The sequence below is a fragment of the Ambystoma mexicanum genome, chromosome 5p (genome assembly GCF_040938575.1).
Source record: "Ambystoma mexicanum isolate Mex_15411 chromosome 5p, UKY_AmexF1_1, whole genome shotgun sequence".
Lineage (NCBI taxonomy): Eukaryota > Metazoa > Chordata > Amphibia > Caudata > Ambystomatidae > Ambystoma > Ambystoma mexicanum.
In genome coordinates, this window is record NC_090930.1 from 724,002,506 (window position 1) to 724,023,609 (window position 21,104).

At 44.5% G+C, this 21,104-nt stretch overlaps 1 protein-coding gene across 5 annotated transcripts in view; it reads right to left on the reverse strand.

Moving 5' to 3' along the window:
- AIFM1 (apoptosis inducing factor mitochondria associated 1) overlaps positions 1-21,104 on the reverse strand; it is a 909,880-nt gene that overhangs the window by 485,574 nt on the left and 403,202 nt on the right. For all 5 annotated transcript variants that reach the window (XM_069613095.1, XM_069613094.1, XM_069613093.1 and 2 more), the window contains one exon: positions 4,647-4,737. In XM_069613095.1, coding sequence (XP_069469196.1) covers positions 4,647-4,737 — 91 coding nt within the window. The remainder of the gene's footprint in view (positions 1-4,646; positions 4,738-21,104) is intronic.

Below are 21,104 nucleotides of genomic sequence, written 5' to 3' on the forward strand. Positions count from 1 at the left end.
CCAAAGGTTGGGTTCCTATTGCCAGGAACTCAAGGTTGTTGTAGCGCACCCAAAGGGTACTGCACCAAATCTTTCCTAACAATAGCCGTAAACATTCTTCATTGTAATAAATGTATAACTAAAATACAAAGATAAGTAATCCAGAAAAAAGCTTTTTAGAAACTGAAAAATATAGACTATTGATCCAACAGAATTATGAAATATAGTTTAGTATACACAAAGTCTTAATGGACTTTTGGTGAGGTTTACGGGTCTCAGCAAATGCTCCCCTCCCCCCCCCCAACAGTGTTCACCCTTCGCCCCCCCCAATGGAAGCCAATGGCAAAATGTTATTCAGTGGAGGTAAAGAAGGCTGCCAAGTGCTCCCCCTCGCCCCCGCTCAATGCACAGAAACCAAAGATGGCTTTTAGAGATAAGGGGACCTGTCAGAAGAAGTTTAACAGAATGTGTCTTCCCACTCTCCAGGACAGGAGTCTGAGGAGGTGAATAGTGACATCACCGGCAGGTAAAGTCATGGTTTGGTTAGGGATGGTTTAGAGGAGTACTGAAGCCCTAGAGCCACGGAAGAACATAAATCCCCCTCACATGAGTAAGGGAATCTCCAAAAAAGGAAAATCCAATGAAGATGTTGGCTCAGAGAAGTAAGGCTCACAGTTTGAAGAGATAGTATCAGAAGCAGGAGTGGTGGTGGTTTTCTACTGGATAAGCAGGGACCAGCATGGAAGACCTGCCCTTTTCAGAGGAGCAGAATCGCCACTTCCAGGAATATTGAGGAAACTGTGCAAAAAAGTAGTGATGAAAAAAATAACTCAGAACCACCCCACTGAAAAGGCTGCAGAGTTGAGTCCTTGAAACAGCAGGCGGGAAATCTGCTGTAGTCAACAAAACAGAAGAATAAAGAAATACACTAACCCCAGGAGGCAGACCAACAAGCCTAGCTGAGGGTAGAATGGCCTATCCGAGGGGTCAAAAATGAGGGTTTGAAGAAAGTGCAGCAGAACATGCCGCTGGAGGTCCCTACACTAGTCAAACAGCACTAGGGTCTCTACGGAGAAGAACTTTCGAGCAAGGAGTGCAGCAGAGGCAACAGACATGCCGGGACACCAGGAGGATGCAGTGCTCGATTCCAAAGGTCAAGCAACACAGAGGAGTTACAACAAAAAGTTATGAATAAAGGATCCTGCCGGATCAAGGGAAAGAATTACCAGACATTGTTCCTTCTGGTCATTAAAGAAGCAGAGCATTCAAGGCCCCAATTGATGCTGGTGCAGTTATGGTCCTCTGGCTGCTTCAGGTTCAAGTCTCAGCAGTTAACCAATCTCTTGGTGCAGTGTGTCAGGTTTTATGCCAAACCAAGGATAGAGAATAACCCCGGCAACCAATCCTACACAAACACGCACCATCTAAACATATGCAGAGCAGCCAACTATTGTAAGCCACCATGCAGCATTCTCAGGCATCTTCACGGTATGCGGTACACAAAAGGAATCCGAGACAGCTATCCCTCCTTCAGGCAACCAACGGCAGAGCAACACAGTCCTGTGTTAGCTCCTGGATGGTGCTCAAGTCAGACAATGACCCCCACATGGTCATTACCTCTCTGCACTTAATCACAAAAAAGTTTTGCAAGACGTTGCACTGCAAAATGGCACAGGTCCCAGGGTATTGGGAGTTTGCAGCACGGGAAGATAGCAGCTCTTTGTGGGATGGCCAATAAATTAAGTGGTGTTGAGACAGGTTAGGCCCACAATTCCAGGGGAGGAAGTAGTCTTCAAGAGATCTTCCCTATCGCTCAGAATTTGGGGTTGGGTCTTTAGCAGTCACTCAACAGCTCTGGGGGTGCCTTGGAAATCGCTGGGACATCGCTGGGACGTCCTTATACAAATTCCTCTTTGGATCTTCAGTCCAATGGCTGACTGAGGTTCAGCTCCAGGACCCTTGCCTTTTATGCAAGAAAACTGGCTGAGCCCACCAATCACCATTCAAGCCTTTCATGCAGAAGGCACTCAGGGAGAGACTTGGCAGGATTTCCAAAGGAAGCTGGCAAAAGACAAAAGACCCATCAAGACATCCCCCACCCAGGAAGGTAGAAAGCTCAAGTAAGAACAAGTCATTGTGAACAGGACATAAAGTACAGCCACCATTTTAGGCAAATGGTGACCCCTGTTCTCCCTACTACGCTGCGAAGTCAGCATGCGGTAGAAGTCCACAAAAGTCGTGCAGAAATGTACACCGCCACCAGCCCGTCAGATGAACTTGTAACAGTAACTAAAAGTTACTGTAACAGTGAGAAAAGGGAGACAATGGTTTCCCTCAGCACTCCACATAGGGTGGAGTGTGCTGAGCTCACAAAGTACAATACAGGATGAACAAAAGGGTGTCCACCCCTGCCATGGTAAAAATAGTTAGCGCAGGTAAAATAGAAAGCAAAGCTCAGGGAGCTTCCAACAATACTATGCACAAAGTGCTTTATGCTGCAATAGTAAAAGGTAGATGCCAGAAAAGATGGTGGAAAGCATAGCTCCATTAGAATGCATTAAAAAGAGATAAAAGGGGTCCCTGAGTACAGAGTAAAAGAATGATGGAGTGTGGAAAAAGGTTCTCACTCACCTGGTACAAAAAACCCAATACATCAGCAAAAATGATGAGGCCACACAAAGTGGGAAGAAATTTACTCCAGGAAAATCTACCTAACATTTATAGTAGTTAGTCACTGTGCATGAGGTCTGCAGAATTGCTGATATCGCAATCTTTGTGCTGTCCTTCAATGTTCAAACTGGACAGAGATGAGCATGCACCAACGGTGGCAGAGATAATAAAGAACAAGGAAGGAGAAGATATGGTTGGAGGCACTGATGTATTAAAGGTAGGGACTTGCAAAAGAGTATACTGGGTCAACCGCATCTTCTCAAACCAGCTGCAGGTACTGTTCATGGTGAAGTAGTGCAAGATTCAGGGAAAGTTTTAAAAGGATTAAAAGAAGACAGTTGAGATTAAACTGCCAAAGGTTGAGGGACGGGAGGAATCGACAGACTTTTTATAGGAAGGATTACATCAGCTTTGAAGCCTGGCCGAGAACACACAAGCTAGGAAAACAAAGAAAAGAATGTGAGACGGTTACAGAGAAGAGGATTGCAATCATTTTATAGACAGGAGCAACGGAAAAAAAAAACAGTGACTCAGATCCAGCAGGGCAGTGGGTGTCATTTCTGAAAAGGTCTTCGGTAATACATTTAGAGTGGTTTTCCTACAATGGCCACCAGGGTGCTTAGATCACTAGGTTAGAGTAACGCTTCAGATTTTTGTTTATTTACTGAATGAAAATTACAGGGAAAACAATTCATTATTGGCACAAAAATGCTTACAAACCTTTTTAGCATTGATTTGCAGAGCTGAGGACCAGTGTCCTTAACAATGGGGGAGAGGATGTGGATACAACACTAGATGACACAGGGGAGGTGGAAACACGAACCAGGGACACAGGCAGTAGAGCATGATATAGGAGGTGGATAGTGGAGGAAGTGCCAAGTTTTAGGATGAAGGGAAGAGGGATATGTGCTGTGGGGCGTAGGGAGTTAGGGGGAGAGAAGAACAGGGAGATGTGGTGGCATAGAATGCTATGCGTAAGTGGTTCTACAGAAAGGTCGCGAGCTAGGAGGTGGATTTAAAGAGTGGGAGTAGTGCAGAGGGTAAGAGCATTAAAGAGTAAGGGGGCGAAGAGAAAAAGAGCGGAATCCAGAAGGAGCGCAAGGAGCACGAGAGTTGGGCAAGGAGGTGAGCAGAGGATGACTGTAGGGAGTGAGGGGGGGAGAGTAGGGAGTGACGTGGGCCAATGTATGGTGGGGCACGTCCATGTATAGTTTTAAAGATGAGAATTAGTTAACATTTTGCCCCCTGTCTCATAGATACCCAGCCCGACTACAGGCTGCAGATGTGGAGGTGAAGCGGGGAAGGTTGAACAGACAGCGAAGTTGAGGACTTTAGTCAGATCGAGAGAATAAAGAGGAGATTAGGTGCTTAGCCGTGTGGAGGGAAGGTGTCTTATTTTGCTGATGTTGAGGAGATGATGTCTGCATTTATTTGGAGATGAAGAGCGAGACGTTGTGAGATGGGTCGAAGAGGACACCAAGATTGCGAGCCGAAACAGAGTAAGGGAGGATGAGAAGAATAGAATAGAGGGAGAGAAGAGAGTCTGTTTGGATAGGATTAACAGAACTTCAGTCTTAGAGGGGGTGTGCAGGAGCAAGTGAGATGCCATCCACTAATTGATGGCAGACAGGCAGAGATTTCTGACCAAAACAAGACAAATAGAATGTGTTCCAGAATGTGCTTTCTGTCACACAATCAACTTGCCAACAATATGTTCATTTTGCATTTATTTCTAAATCTAGCTTCCCTGATCAAAGCACCTACAAGTCTAACATTAGTAGTCTTGCACCACATAAATCCCAAATTATTCATACCATTTTTTTTTAAATGTGGAATCATGCTGAGAGTTTCAAATGATCATCAATTTGCTTCAGAGGTATACACATTTTTAACTGATTGAGACATCCTTGCATGATTTATAAATACCACCAGATAAACCTGAAATTAAAGAGTCCAACGTAAAAAGCAAGCATTGTCGTGTACAACTGTGCACCAACCTTTTTATTGTTGAGGACTGCAATTCCACCATTCTCCACAAAGGGAAGGTCACGGGCAGACACATAGAAAGATGGAGGCTGGAAATATATGCTGAGAGAAAATGTTAAATTTTAATCTGAACACTCTGCATACCATTAAGTTACTTAATACCTTCCACCATTTAATAAAGCCATACATTATACATGCATAAATAGGTCTTACATGATTTGTCTGTTTTTGATTACTAGATCTAATTTTTACTGTTTTACTGACTAATACTTATACCAATAAAGACATCTGAAATGAAAAAGATGACTAGAGCAGTGTTACACAGTCCCCTCCCATCCACTGAGAGAAAAATACCTTCCATAGCGAACCAAAATTTAATGCATGTGAAACAATCCAGGATATTTCAGGGACCAGCACTTTTTCACACATCCTACCTTCCACAGTTGACACTTGCTTCATATTCATAATTAAATCCACACCACGAATTGTTTTAAAGCCTCAACTATATACCCAATGCCATGCAGCAAGTAGGTGGCTTCCAATCTCTCCAAACATGGCCTATTTGCAGTTCTGGTAAATTAAACATCAGTTGGATTTAAGGAGCAGAAAAACTATTGAGCCATACCTAATCTCTCAATCCTCAACAATATCCCTGCAGAATAAATTGCTAAGCAACTTCAAAAGTTGATCTTTTCTATCACAACTACTAGTTAGACAACTAGCTGGCAACGGAAACTGAAAAAGCCCTACTTTATAATAGAGAAAGTCTACTAAAGGACCTTGAAGGAACTTCAGTGTTCTTGGTCCTTCTCAGACTATATCTGAGCTGTGGCATAGAGGGCACATGGGATCCCGCAAGACCCCTGGAGAAATTAATTTGGGTAACTAGAGCAAGCTTAAAATGGATCTAGTTCTTTCTGACCAAGCACAGCCAGCAAGAAAGAAATGGGGACTTCATGTGGAGTTTACCAAAGGAGGCACATTGTACCCATTGATATTCACTATCTGCACAGAACTGGTTGGTGGAAAGAATTTCTTGATATTAGGTCTAGTTCCAGATGCATGTCTATTATACTCAAATGAATCTCAGGCTAAATAACAGATTGAAGAGCTGCAGCACCTTCTTGGAGAGTGTTGAGATGTATTTTCAGAATCAGACCTGTGGACAGATGAGACCACCATATTCTGGTGAACAGGTATTTACTCTATGTGGGTAGTGTGACTGAGCCCCAAGGCTTAGGGGGTGGAGTGGGAGTGCTGAAGGGTTCAGTTAAGCACACACTGAGCCCTCCTAATACAGCTTAGGCAGAGGGTATAGAAATATAATCATTTAGGTCTTCGAACAATCTTATCAATGAAAAACCACAAGACTAAAACATTCACTACTACTATATGCATATTCACCTTGGTGTACTCTGCTTCAAGTACCAACATTTAACTTGCAAGTACAATTAAGTCATATTTCAAGTTAACATAACTGTTGCAAAGCAAAAGGAAGAAATAGACAAAGGTAAGTAATAAATACTTTGAGAACTGACAGGATGAAAATAAGGATTAGCAAACACCATTCAAAACCTTATAAAAAAAAAAAAAAAAAAAAAAAAAAAAAGGTACTAAACTTAAAGTCCTTCCCTATTTACAGGTCCCGTGCAAGTCTTTTCATGAGTCTAGGAGTCTTTTAGGAAGTTGCAGATGCCTTGGCTTGTGCCAGCAAGTAGTTTTATGTGTTCCAGAAGTTGATACAAGGTTAAGGAAAGTCTTTAACATACCCTCTGCAGGATACCAGGCCAGAACAAGACTGTTCAGGGCTAGGCAAGGGAGAGTTCGGGCTAGGAAGTCATGCCCATAGAACCCTATGGAGACAGTGGGGGCAAAACAGATCGGTTTACTCACCCCTGTACTTGGATTCACTCAGGGACCACTGTGGAAGTTCCTAAAATCGTTGGGCCATCTATATACACACCTTGATTCCATTGTAGGACGTCCAGGGGTCTCGGGTGCATTGGTTACTTCAGGTTTTGGGGTCTGGCTAGTTCACAGTTTTGGGCACCAGTGGACCGCTTCTGGACAATGGACAGCTGGACACCAAGGGCACACCAGCTTCATGACCACCACTCAGTGAATTACCTCAGGATACCCCCAGGAAGAGATTCAGGCAGCAGACAGCAATGGCCACTTGAAAATGGCAGAAGGCGACCCCTTTGGTGGAAACAAAGAAACTGGTCCTGCAAGGCTCCTCTTTGTGCTGGAGAGCTGAGCCTTTAGGGAAATGCTTCTAGTACCATAAGTGAAGAATGTGCAGCGTCCCAAGGCTTGACACGGGGCAGCAGCCGTTGCAGCAAAGTCTCGCTAGCCAATAGGATAGTTCCAGGACTGTTCCAAACACTTCCAGTAGCTGGACCTTTGAGTAGAGGCTGGGACTGGTTGTTCCCACTGGTCCAGTAGTCGAAGCACTGATGAAGATCTTCTTGAGATCTGCAGAGAGATGGGGCTTCACAATGTAAGTGAAGACAATGAAGAAAGGGCTGCTGGGGATCTTCCGGTGAGCTCCAGTCTTTAGCAGGCTGCTCTCCTTCCTAGCCAAACAATTGGAGTCCCTCTCTCATCTCGGATCCTAGCTGGAGTTTACCTCAGTCCACCAATGGCAAGGATCTACACCATACAAGCTTGGCAGGTGTTAGGAAATATTTTCTTTTTGCAACTTTCCAGCCATAGTTTTCTATGGCACCCAATTTCGTTTGCTATATTTTGGATCCTGACCCGACTTTTTGATGGGAAAGCCTTCTGCTTCACTTTTGCTCATTCGCTATGGGGAAACTGTTCAGACCTTGAGACTATCAGTACGGGGAGTGGTTTCCCTTTTTAATGCTTGTATTTTTAATATGGCACCGAGCATCGTACAGTACAACACGGATACTTTTTATATCACCCTACCTTTTTTTTCCACATGGGATTTTTGGTTACTTTAAATGTGCCTAAAGACAAGCAGGACAGAGATTACATTTTTACTGTTATTTCATTATTTTTGGTGTGCACATTCGCACTTACTGCATATGGTAACTAAACGTGGCTAGTGCCCTAAAATTGCCTTGCTATGAGATTTTCGCTTGTTCTCTGGCCATATTGTTTCTTCTTCCTGCCTTCCCAGCTCAGAAAAGTCCTTATAAGGACATGCGCTTGCCCAGGAAAGATGCTTCTTTCACGGGCTAATCAGCCTATCCTATGTATGTGTGTGGCCCAGGAAGGGGGCTGGGATGGTCTAGTCCCAGTCCACATCACTGGTGCAAGGAAGTCTGCTACTTTGGCGGGTGTGACCAGTAGTCCCGGATTGGACAACTACTGGCTATTTGAATGGTGCAGATCCTTACCATTGGTGGGCTTGGATTTGCTTCTAGCTCAGATTTTGGATAGGACGACAACATTTGCAGCTATTCTACATTGGAGCCACGAACCGAAGAAGACTCCTGCAGTGGCCCAGCATCCCTTCCAGTGTCCAGCCTGGTGAAGCCCTGCTCCTCTGCCTGATCTCCAAAGACCCTCCGCAGTGCTTCAGCCCTTGGACTAGTGGGACCAACTAGTCTCAATGCCTTGAGACTCCAGCCCTTCAGAAATGTCTCTGGAATGCCTGTTAGAATGACCAGCTCTTTCGTTGTATACTTCACCAGAACAGTTGAGGTTCTGTGTTCAAGTCCAGAACTTTGGTGGACGCCAGCTTATCTTCAAGGGAACTTGTCCTAAAGCAGCTTCTGTGACCGCGACTGGAAGGACGTCTGTCGCTGCCTGCAAATGGTACTACTCGCTTGAAGTCGCCTTCCTACATCATCCTTTAAAGTGTTCTGCATCGTTGGATTCTACATTTCTTTGCTGACAGGGACTGTATCCTGCATTTAGACCAGACTTGAAGAATCCTCAAACCCACAATCGCTGGGCACCTCTTAGAGGTGGGGGAGCCAAAGATTTCATGGGTAGGGTTGAACCAGGGCCAACCCTGGGGGTCAGGCCTGGCTCTAGGGGCCCACCACGGGCTGAGCTCACAAAACGGCTTGACGAGAAAAAAAAAAGCTTTCTTCAAAGCACTGTACATACAGCATATTTGCATGACGATAAATGTATACTGAAGTTGGTACCGTGTTATCTACCTCGGAAGGATGAAAGGCTGAGTTGGTCTTGCCGGGATGTGAACCTGCATATCCCACACAGGTTGCAGCAGCGAGCGCTCAACCCACTGAGCTATCTTACCAGCTATGGTATAGAATTACGACACTACATTATTCTTTAGTATGGCGTTCATAAATAAAGCGATGGTGACCTTCACTGTTACAAGTAAGTTTGCAGGACATGTATTTTGTGCCCTCCACTGCACTTTCATGGACAGTGTTAATGAAGTCTTAGTGCCTGCAAAAAGTGGGATACGTGGTGACAATTGACTGACATTCAGAGATGGAAGTGTAGTATAAATCATTGATACGCTGTACCACTAGTTTTTCATTTTTATAGAGCGTACCTTTAGTTAATAAGCAGGGTAGTGTCGTAATGCGGCGACAATAAAATGGCTATTTTTATTATTATATACGGCTATTTTATATTATACAATAAAATGTTTGCGTTTCTTATTTTTTCTATTACAATAAAATTATTATACAATAAAATGGCTATTTTTATTGTAATAACAGAAAAAATAAGATTAACTAAACATGTGTTTAATAACCAAGCAGAGAGTGAGGTAGGTGGGAAAATAGGAGGGTGCAGACTATTAAATACACAGAATACAAAAAATAAAAATAATCACATTTCTTAGAATGTGCTTTTGGGCACCAAGTGGTCAGGTGAGCAGGGTGCCCATGCTGATATTCAGTAGCAGGCCACTGGAGCCTGACCCAAGCCGCCAGCCTATGACTGTCGGACAGCATTGTGCGGTCTTCTTTTGTCCTTTACCATGGTCCATTCTCTAGCATCAGCACTAGTATATTTTGCCTGTTTTATCTCGTGTATGTCTTTTGCAGGGCGAGATGGGTGGTTCTTTCCAAATCACCTTGTAGTCCCGGTTGATTCCATCACTGTGCAGGGGAAAACAAATAACAGGGGCTACTCTTGGTCCATACTTTATAGTCTAAAAGATGCCAAAGGGCACACACACCTCAGGAGACCCATTTGCTCAGACCAGAGTCCCCAACTTGTCCTTTTGTATTCTAGGGCTTTTGTCATGTACCTACTATGAAGAGCCCCTCAGCTCCTTCCACTTTCGGGTTCCCAGGAGTTTGCAAGCCATCTGCCTTAAACATAACAGACTAGTCCTTAAGGTGTTATTCACAGGGGGGGGGAGAAGGAAACCATGTATGCCCTCCTTGTGTCAGATCCCCCCCCACCCCTGCCTAACATGCCTGCTTAATCACCTGGGACCTATACCTACAGGGCTGTTGCACTTGCGGGTGCCAGGCAAAGGGTCAAGGAACGCGTCATGGACGCTTTTTGTTTCTCCTGAGCCATATATAGAATCGCCTCAGGCCAGACATTCAAGCACTGCCATTTTCCCAGGTCTCGGCTCAGCAGACACAAACGCAGTTTTGTGGCTTTGCAGGTCATTAAGGTGCCCAGCTTGTAAACACTTCTTTTATCAGTGGCAGACAGAGCATTTCATATGCATGATGGACATTTCCAACTCAGAGCTCGCAAAGCATCAGTTACCTTGCACATCTGTGCTAGATAAAGTGAGCAACACAAAGTGCCCATTTAAAGATGTGTTTATATTCATGATGTCTACTATCTTGAAGGGCAAAACAAAGTTGCTTTAAGTCACTAATTAAATGTTTTCAACATCATGAATAACCTAAGAAAAAAAAGGACAAAATGTGGTCCGCGGCATCACAGCGCCGCCATGGTGCGGTCGACGAGGTGAAGTGTGCTGTTGGAAGCAGGACGTGCTCTCTTGGGCAGGGTAAGTTCGGATCCGACAGGCCGAATAGTCAGACGCAAGCGTGCTTTGGGCAGTCACTGGCCAGAGAGGCGGGTCAGGCCAGAGCCCTACGTGGGGATTGGGCAGGCCCAAGCACCGCCGGGCTCACCCAGCTCTAACACCTCTCACAGGAACAAAGGGGTGGGAGTGGGGGAGGAAATCGAGCCCCCAGCAACCCCCAGGTGATCCATCATGACATCTCGGAAAATCAGTCTGAGATGAGTATAACTGTGCCTGCCCCTGCCCCTGTCCTCCATAGAAGGATATGGAGAACAAATGCCTTTGTCGCCTATCTCCCTTGCCCTCACCTCTGGGCGTCGAAGAAAGGCAAAAACGTTCCCATCTTCTGGTAAATTGGTACTGAACTTTTAATCACTTTGAAACATTGCGTTGGAACCTGTGACTTTTGGGCACAAGGCCCCATTCATCTTAGGGTTTGGACTGCTAAAATAGCATATTGTACTTGTGTTAGGTAGAATTTCCTCTTGGGTGTAGTTCTCCCCACTTGCGAGTCCCCATATACATACACATACATACATATACACACACATACATATACACACATACATACAATACATACACACACACACACACAGTCCTTTACACTACCTTTGGGTACCTTTTTCAACCCTTTTGGTTGTATCTTTTTGGAGTCACACTTCCCTCCAACTTTTAAGGCATCTGCAATTTCTTATTGCAGCACACAGCATTTTCTGTGCAGTTTTGGAGTTCCTTGAGGTGCCCTTATTATTTTCCTTGTTATAGTAAATGCTCCCAAGGGAAGTGGAATACGTTTTATCCTACCTGACTTTCATATTGTGGAATCAGCACATCCCACCTTATGTGGAGTGCCAAGGGGACACAATGTATCCCCTTTTCCACTTCTCCTGTAACTTTCTAGTTACAGTGACAACTTAATTTGGGTGGCTGGTGGCAGTGGATGATTTCTACCACCGTTTTGTGAACTTTACATGCAGGCTGCTACCACAGCTGCGGTAAGGGACATATGGTCACCATTGAACTAAAATGATGGCTGTACTTTATTTCACCAACTCTTGATGACTTGTCCTTTCTAGAGCCTTCTTCTACCTGCTTGTGTCGGGGAGGTCATGCTAAGTCTTTTGTCTTTGGCGGGTTTCCTTGCGAAAGCCCGCCAAAGCTCTCATCGTGCCTGAAAAGACAGGAAGTGTGGGAGGTGACCGAAACTGCCCTGGTCTTTGTCCTGCAATGTCTCTGTCTAGATCCAGTTCGAACTGGAAGGCTGGCTGTCCTTTTGGACAAGCCAGCCCCCAGATTTGCATGAAGGGTTGAATGGGTATTGGTGAATCCTGATGGATTTTCTTGCATAAAAGGCGAGAGTCCTGGAGCAGAAAGGGAACGTCTACCAATGTAAACAAGAATCCGAAGGAGGACATTGGCAGCCACCCCCATCGACCGCCAGTGACTGCTGAGTAGCTGCTGCAACCCCCTCTTCTGCTCGACAGGGAAGATACAGACTGGACGACTTTGTCCCTTAGACTGGTGGGCCTAACCAGTCTCGAGACAAACTGCATTTTGAGTCATCCCTCAAAGAGCAGCAACCGTCCTCGGCTGCAATCTCCCAATACCCTGGGACCTGGACCATTTTTCTGTGCATCGTCTCCTGAAGCACTATTACGCTGGAAACTTGCGGGCATCCTTCAGAGTCTACAGTGACTCTTTCCCACTCTGAGACGTCTCCTCTTCCAAGTCGGATATCAGGAAACAGAAGGAAGTCTGCCGTGTGACAACAGTCGCTGCTCCGAAACCTGTGCCGAGTCCCAACACGCCAGTAGAGTGAAGATCACCTGCTGGGCGTCACATCTGAAAAAACTGACTGTCTGCTCCCAGCAAAGTTCTTTATACAGCCTCTAGGCAAAGAATCCAAACAGGAGCTGCTGTTGCCTCACATTGGGGACCCGGTGGTGGTGATGTTCATCAGAAAAGGTACTGTCCCGCTCCAAGGTGCTTACCTGGGTGCCAGCTGTGTTGATGGGTACTCCACCTGAGCTTGAGACACCTTGGGGTGGACAACCCAATAGTGTTCTCCCAGGCCCAAGGACATTGGACCTTTGGGCTAAAATTCATCAGAGGGTATATCGGACCTCCCGGAACTCTTTATACTAAACATTTAACCTACATGCAACATTGAATAATCCCACAAACATTAACTTTGACAGTGTCTGCCTATTTTCGTTCTTCAGCCCACGGGTCCTGGTCACCCCGTGTCACAACTCACTTTGAAACTCATCCCCAGATAGGGCTGGACTTTCTCAAGTGTAGGCTGCCTAGAGGTTACTTACCAGTATTGTGTTGAATTATATTGAATGCTGGTAAAAGAATGTATTTGCTAACTTGAATGCTACCCAGACTACTTACCAGTTTATTAACCCAGGTCTACCAGTGAATTGAGTAATACTCAACCAATGTCTTCTTGTATATGTGAATACGTTTACTTACCGGAAATCCTACTAGTGCGTGTTAGTTGCCTTAGTGCTTACCATATTATTTTTATAAAACTACAGTGTGTAAGTGTATTTATGACCAAGTGTGCTGTGGGGTCTTTGTACTTACCTACAGCCCTTCTCACTCCTCGACTAAGCCTGGCTACTCAACCAGAGCTACCAAACCTTTTGGTTAGATCAGGCCAAACCTAAGAGTTGGAGCTCTGTACTCCTAAGAGCGAGTCTTCTACAGTTCTACACAGGTGGACTTTAGTAAAAATCCCAAACAACTTGTGACAGGTTTCCATCATTTTATTGCATCTTCATTACTTATCTGCTATTCCTGGTTAAGTTCTTTGATATATATTAACTGCATCTAATGGTGATAGTGTAGATTTGTATTATAGAGTGTTGTGTGATATTACTACCAGCTAGTTTCATTGTTCTAAAGCCCTAAATGAATAACTTTTTTATAACCGACTGTCTACATTGAATTATTGCGCATTATGCTATGTAGACTCATTGAGGGCCCCTGACCACATGCGCACTCTCCTAAGACTAAGCCTTGAATGCTCTCCATTGCTACTTTGATTGGGGTTTGGCTAAACTCTCAGAGGTCACAGTTCACCAAAACTAGCGTGGGTTCCTAAAATCTGTCCACTAGGCCAGATTCTAAAAATCCATCTTAACACCAGGAAAACGGTGTATCCGTCAGTCTCGGATGCACCGCGGGCATAATGCAGAGGGCTACGAACACCCACTACAAACAGCCAGTGGCAATTGTTGGGCGAGACCATGCTGCACACAGAGGGTAGGTAATTAACAGCGCTGAGGACCCAGGAGAACTTGTGAAATTAGGAAATGATACATATTTGGTAAGATTTTCATTTATATGCCAAATTACCTTCACATGCAAGGGGCGGGGGAGCTGGTTTTTCTTTCGTCTTCGGCAGGAACCCGTTGTGTAGCCTGCGACACTCCAGAGTGTCTGAAGGTAGGAAGTGAGTGAGGAGTCGGAAACTCTGCTCACCTATGTTTTATGGTGTGCCTAAGAATGCAGTCCCCACTGGGTCCAGAGTGCTGGACTGAGATCGCGAGGCGCATCTGATTGGCGGTGACCGTCCTTCATTTGGTGCCATGAAAAGGGCACCAAAACCACAGCCATAAGAAGCACCAGAGAATCCTTTGTTGGGAGCCTTTTCTGTCGACTGCTGCAAGTTACCATCCAGTGTCCATTCTTTCGTCACCACGATTAAGAATCCAGACACCGGGCCCTGTGCTGCTGTATTGTAAAGGCATCGCCTGCAAACTCTTCTTCACTGCTCAAGTCTTGTGTCGCTCCTGTTAGCTAGGGTGGTGATTAGTGTGTTTGGGAGTTGGCCCGTACCGTCCGCCCAGGCCTAATGCTGGAACGCATCTAGGGAGCCTTCTACGAAGTCCCTAAACACTTTCTAACTCTAAAGTCTGTGCGTACTTGTTGGATGAGAAATCCTCTGAAACACCGTCTTTCCTGCATATGAGCTTACCCTGAACTGCCTACTGTTGGCCACTGGACCACCCGAGTCCCTGACTCAGATCACTCATGACTTAGAATAGGGAATGACGTTTAAGTATAAGGGCTCAGACTAGAAAATATAACAAGTGTACGTACTTGTAAATGTGTTAGTAACTGATTCCTGTAACAGAATAAGTTAGAAAGTGTTACTAAATTCTTACTTACCTTTGAGTTGCTTATTGCCCTTCTGAAAAGTAGAATACATTATTTACTTACCTCTAACTTGTGTTCCACCCTTCTAGAAAGTAACTGAGTTGGCATTGCTTTATTATTTCTGAAACTGAATCAGTGTACAAGTTTACCAATAGGGTTTACTACTGCCATTTAAGATTATCAGGTTTGGCGGTACATTGATGTTCAGGCTCCTCTAGCTTGGAATGCTCTTCCAGGATCTATAGATCAGCCGGCACAATCACTCTTCAAAAAACTTGTTATGCACCACTTGTGTAATCTCAGGCCAGGCTGAAGAGCCATTTTTCGGCAGAGTGTTCCTCTCTCTGCATTGACCCCTGTCTGTTCTGTACATGTCCGTTTTTTGTGCGCCCTGTGGCCCCATGGGCATGAGGCGCTTCATAAAAGTTTAATAAATAACATTAGTTTCTTACTTCCCTTGAACTACTTACTACCATTCTGAAAAGGTCGGTTCTTCCTTACCTTATAATTGTGTTCCACTCTTCTGAAATGTAACATTGGTACACTAACTATTCCTGTAATCGAAATAGTGTAAGAATGTATGACCAATATGGTTTTACTCACTTTGAAATATATATACATATATATACATACATATATACATACATACACACTACTCACCGTAATCGTATTTCTGATGCATGTATCTGCTTAGATTCACATGCTGTGCATAGGCCGACATCTAGTGGAAGCTGCAGAGTATTACAGCTTGTTTTTCAAAACTCGAAAATGGGTGGCGACACAGGGCGTGCCAGGAATACTATCCCTAGTGTGACGTCCACTGTACCCATGATCCCTCACGCGTGTAGGACCCTCAGATTGTATTTTTTCTGACATGAGGTAGCATGAGGAGTAGCGCGAGTACAGATTTTCCAAGCAGCTAGAACGATAAGATTACAGGCATCCATGCACCTGCTCTCAGAGGGGAGGAAGGGCGGGTCGCATGTGAATCTAAGCAGATACAAGCATCATAAATACGATTACGGTGAGTAATGTATCCCTTCTGAGGCTTGTGGAATCTGCTTAGATCACATGCTGTGCATAGATTAGCGAGCAGTGTTAGAAGAAGAAGGTGGGATGTGAGAAGGGTCCTGAGCAAACAGATGTCTTAGATCCACTTGTCCCACTTGAGTATCTGTCTTGGAATGGGTGTCAATGCAGTAATGCTGAGTAAAAGTGTGAATAGAGCTCCAAGTAGCTGCTTTGCAAATGGTGTCAAGGGGTACATTTGCAATGAAAGCCAGAGTGGCCCCAATGCCTCTTGTAGAGTGGGCTCTTGGCATAAAAAGGCAGTCTCTTTTCAGAAAAGGAGTAACAAAGTTGGATACAATTGACTATCCATTTGGAGATGGCACCTTTAGAGATGCAATCTCCTTCTCTGCCTGTACCTACGGAAACAAACAGTTGGTCTGCTTTCCTTAGCGGTCTGGTCTTGTCTACATAGTAGAGGACCGCTCTTCGCACATCTAGAGTGTGTAGTTTCACCTCAACAGAGCTTTTGGGTTCTTGGAAGAAGGCCGAAAGCTTGATGGACTGGTTAACGTGGAATTTAGAAATAAACTTAGGTGAGAACCTAGGGTGTGTTCGTAGAACCAGTTTATCCTTATGAACAGTAAAGAAAGGATCCTACACTGAAAGAGCCTGAATTTCACTGACCCTTCTTATAAATGTAATGGCTACTAAGAAGACAGTTTTATAGGTCAGGTGTTTGAACCCATGCATAAAGCCAGTTTCAAATGGTGGGCCCATGAGCTTAGCAAGCACCACATTAAGGTCCCAACCAGGTGGTGGGTTTGAAATTGGAGGGTGGAGTCTCTTTACCCCTTCCATGAAGGCTTTAAAGGATAGTTCCGGGACTTTTTTTTATTGTCCCTACGGGTCGGCCATGTGTTTGTAAGCATAAATCGGTAGATCGTAGGAAACTTTCCTATGGACCTTACCCGACTTTTCGCCCATTATCGCACTCGAAATCAGCCTCCATTTTGTGATAATCCTATCATTCCGCCGCATCGACCTGGCTCACCTGCCTTTGCGGCACTAAATCAAATCCCCCGCCCCTGAAACAGACTTTATCAAAACATTCATATTCCCCGCCTCTATCCGTGACGTGACTGAGCTGCGTAGGCAAACGCGCCCAGGCGTCTTCTACGCGACTCCACACAGACCCCGGAAATCAACACAGATCAGCTCACAATACAGCGCACCACAATTCGGAATATGAAACTGTACTTTGAAATCAAACCGCAAGATTGTAAATGTGGTAAAGTACATTTATTTGACATCAAATGTTTAGAGAATATTCAGCGATTTGCATTTTTATTTGCTCATGTTCCAAAAAGTTCGTATTGAGGAACGCGATGGTCCTTTGCTGTACACAGGGTCTTAGAGCATCTCACAATACAGCACCACAATTCGGAATGTGAAACCGTGGTTTAAAAGCAAACGGCAAGATTGTACATTTGGCAAAGTACGTTTATTGGACATCAAATGTTTAGAGAATATTCAGCGATTTGCATTTTTCTTTGCTCTCGATCCAAATTAGTTCGTCTTGAGGGAAGCGATGTTCGTGTGCAGTACACAGGGTGTTGGTTTACGATAAAAATAAGCTCTTCTGTCGCACTGATAATCGCATGGCTGTTCCAACAACGAGGCACTAGGCCACCACAACGGTAGGTATGTTGCATCTAACCGTTAGTACCGCGTAAGGGCATACTTGTACTTGGCGATCGTCCCATAAAATGGTCAGGGTGGTAACGTTGTTCACGCGGAGAAGCAACTGGCGGCTGTAGAAGCCGTCCGCCGGTGTCTGGTACTCGTGACACAGACAGTAGTGAATGATGTACCTAAAAACATAAAAAATGAAATTAGTCTCACCATCAGATCCTTATTAAAATTATTCATTTCATAGCGAGGACAGCGCTACTGGGTGTACACAAGTGTTTAAAGGCGTGGCGAGGCATGGAGGGGGGGGGGGTAGTGGAGTACAAGGTAAGTAGCATAAAATAATAAATAAATAGGGCCAGCTGGTGGCAAGTGCAAGGTAAGTGCAGAACAAGTGCTGGGAAGGGGGGGCTGTAGGATACTGAGACAGTCCCCCAGTGCAGGGGTTGACAGGGAGGCAGTGCAGGTGGAGAGTGGAAGGGCCCAGGACCGAGGTCGCAGACAATGGACCAGTTGTAGCAGGGGAGAGGGAGAGAGAAAGCAGAAGCAAAGAGGAAGGTTTTGAGGTGCTTCAGTAAAAGCAGATGTTTCTCCTCCAGATAGTGCGCGGTAGAAAACACTATGCCACATAGAACGAACAAGTACAACTGAACCCGTCTTTAAAGCCACTGTATAGTAATGAAATTGCGGTATAAACTCATCAAAAGTTACTTACATTATATTTGCATTTTCCATTGTGTCTCTGTGTAGGGCAGACCCGAAACACCACTCCTTCTTTGCCGACGTTACTTCTTCTAATGAACGTGGCTCATCGTTTCGTTTCTGAAATTTTATTCATTATCTTTTCTTAGTCTTTCAGGATGGTCCCGGCCTGTCAAGGTCAAATCACAATAGAACCTTATATTGGGTCGTGGGCCGTTCCGCCACCCGAGCAAAACATCAAAGCAGCTGACCTTCACTTTGAGCGAGCACACATTTCTAGTTAGCTGCAGTTAGTTTTAGGGACATCTTGTCTGCGTGCCTTTTTTTTTATTGTCCCTATGGGTCGGCCATGTGTTTGTAATACGGAAACATTCTATAATTTTTGTAAAAATGATTTATATTACTGTTTGGTTTAATTGCAATGGGCCTGCAACATGAGGAGACTCGAGAGAACAGACAATCGAATTACAATCATTTAAACCGTGATGTGTATTTCTCAATGAGCTCTGCTTTAGGTGGACATGGAACAGAGGCAATGTTGGGTGGCAATGCAGTTGTCCCCTGCATAGGTTCGTTCACCACTCCATGTATGTGCCTATCGAGGACATCTACGATAAGTCTCTCAATAAACTCATATTGCATATCCTCAAACACTGGTTTGATCACCCATTGTTTACTTCTTTTAGTGAAGGCCTTATTGTAGCGAAGCGTCCCTAAAGTTCCGGTCGTCCTACTTTGTTGACGGCCAACATTATGGTTATGTGCCAAGACCGCTAGAAGAGTCCGATTTATCATGCCTTCCATGCCAAAATGCAATCTTTTGGGCCTGTACTTTAGGCACATATTGTGGAACACCTCCAAATCTCCTGTGTGGCAGAATTCCGTGAGTCCCCTCAAATCTCTTGTTATAGTTTTATCAAATACAATCTTTTCAATGGCCTTGTGAGTGGGTGATGAAGGAATCAACCACTTCTTCTTCCGTGCCTCCTCTGTGGACAAATGGCCATGTTCACATTTGTGGAAATGCTCATTTGTCGACCATCGATGTACGTTGCTACAGTGCAACATTACTGACCGCCATTTTTCCAGTAGAATTTCCAACGACCCTTCACATGTTTTTGAGCTCCACCAAAGATGGTTGCTGATTGACTTGGACCACTGTGAAATACCTTGCATATCTTTTTTTTTTCCTGCAGCCGACAATTTTTTATTGATTGATTTTGCAAGATGCCAAACGTCAAATTGGTGATTTATATTTTTGTACTGTTCTCTCATTGTCTTGGCAATTGAAACGTGTCTGTCCGTGGCTATCAGGTCGATCACCATTCCCCGCGATTGTAGTTCTTGCAATGATGCTACAAAGCCAACTTTCTCCATGGCCACTGAGGATGTACTTTGTGACACCTGCACGACCACCGAACTCACAATTTTCTTACTTTCCATGTCCTGAAAGTGGTAGGTGCAGTACTTGGCTGAAAATCCTGGACTGTCGCATTGTCCATCACCGGCTAGCCTGAAGCGTTTGCCCGCGAATGTACTTTCCATTGACATTTTTTCCATTCTCCAAGCTTCGCTGATGGCTGGAAATAGATAATCGGTTTGGTATTTGTAGAACTGACTTTTCGCAATGAAATGGATTCCCACAAACTGAAAGAAATACTGTAACTTTTTAAAACTTGAACCACTAAAAAGTGCGGCCGCTGCACAAAGTAGATTGCCTGCTGGCAGTTGCCCCAGCATGGGTTGTGCAGACCATGCGAACGGATGATATTGTGTACAGGTGGCATGTATTTTAAGGTTAGTGCCTCGAATTGCACGAGTCACATTAATCAATGGCTCCCCACATACTTCCCCACCAACCCAATGCCCACATTTCATCATCATAATAATATCCATCAAACAGCTATCGAATACAATGAATTTGGCCTCTTTCCTTATACTGTCACTCTGCATCCCAGCTGGTTCGGCCTGTAACGTTGAGGACATGTCACTCGCATGAAAGGTACAATCTCTGATATCGTCTTCCGCTATGCTGAGTGATATTGATGGTGTTTCATTGTCGTCCACTTCATTCTCTTCCATTGCAACATCTGTTCCTTGTCCGGAGATGGGAGAAAAAAACAATGTCTTCAACTTTCGCGTGCTCTTATTTTTTGCGGGTGTGGATTCTGTGAATTGATCTACGACTGCATCCAAACTACCAGGAGGACATTCACTATCAATGGCTGGTGGTGGTATAGCTCCGTTGTCAATCACTTCATATTCTTCCCATTGGCACGATGCATCTCCAGTCTCAAGTCCCTGCCAAAAGGTTTGACAAGCAACATCTCTCGTTCGCTTCACTGTCTGTGTAGATCTAGTTCTTACACCCACTCGCAACTAGAGGACAGATTAGAAAAGGGATGTTCAGTTTAAACACAACTTACAGTATTGAACTATTGACAGTGAAAGACAACATAATATAGTGAACAGGACACTAACCTTCTTTTGCTTTCTTTTCTTTGAAACTTTCTTTCCTCGAACTTCAACATCTGGACGCTGTTGCTCCGACTCGTGTGTGCATGTCTCCACTTCCTCTCGCGCTGCAACGACTATACTTTCATGATAAGCACATCCATCACTCACTGAGGCTCCATCGACTCGCTGAAACATAGAACTTTCATTAGTATGTATAATAATATTGAAAACACAAAATGTACTTGGGGACCAATACCCATACGTACATCTCAATAGCAAAACACGAATGAACGCATTGTGTAGAACATTCAAACGACAATAGTTCACGCATTGTTGATCTAGTTAGATTGAACTGTCAAGATCCATACCTCGGGCTCCGCATAGACTTCCATTGATGATATTATTGAAGATGAGGCTTCAGCAACTCCCTGAAACACAGTAATTGCATTAGTATGGTTTTGTATTTTGTTTAAAAGAACATAAACTT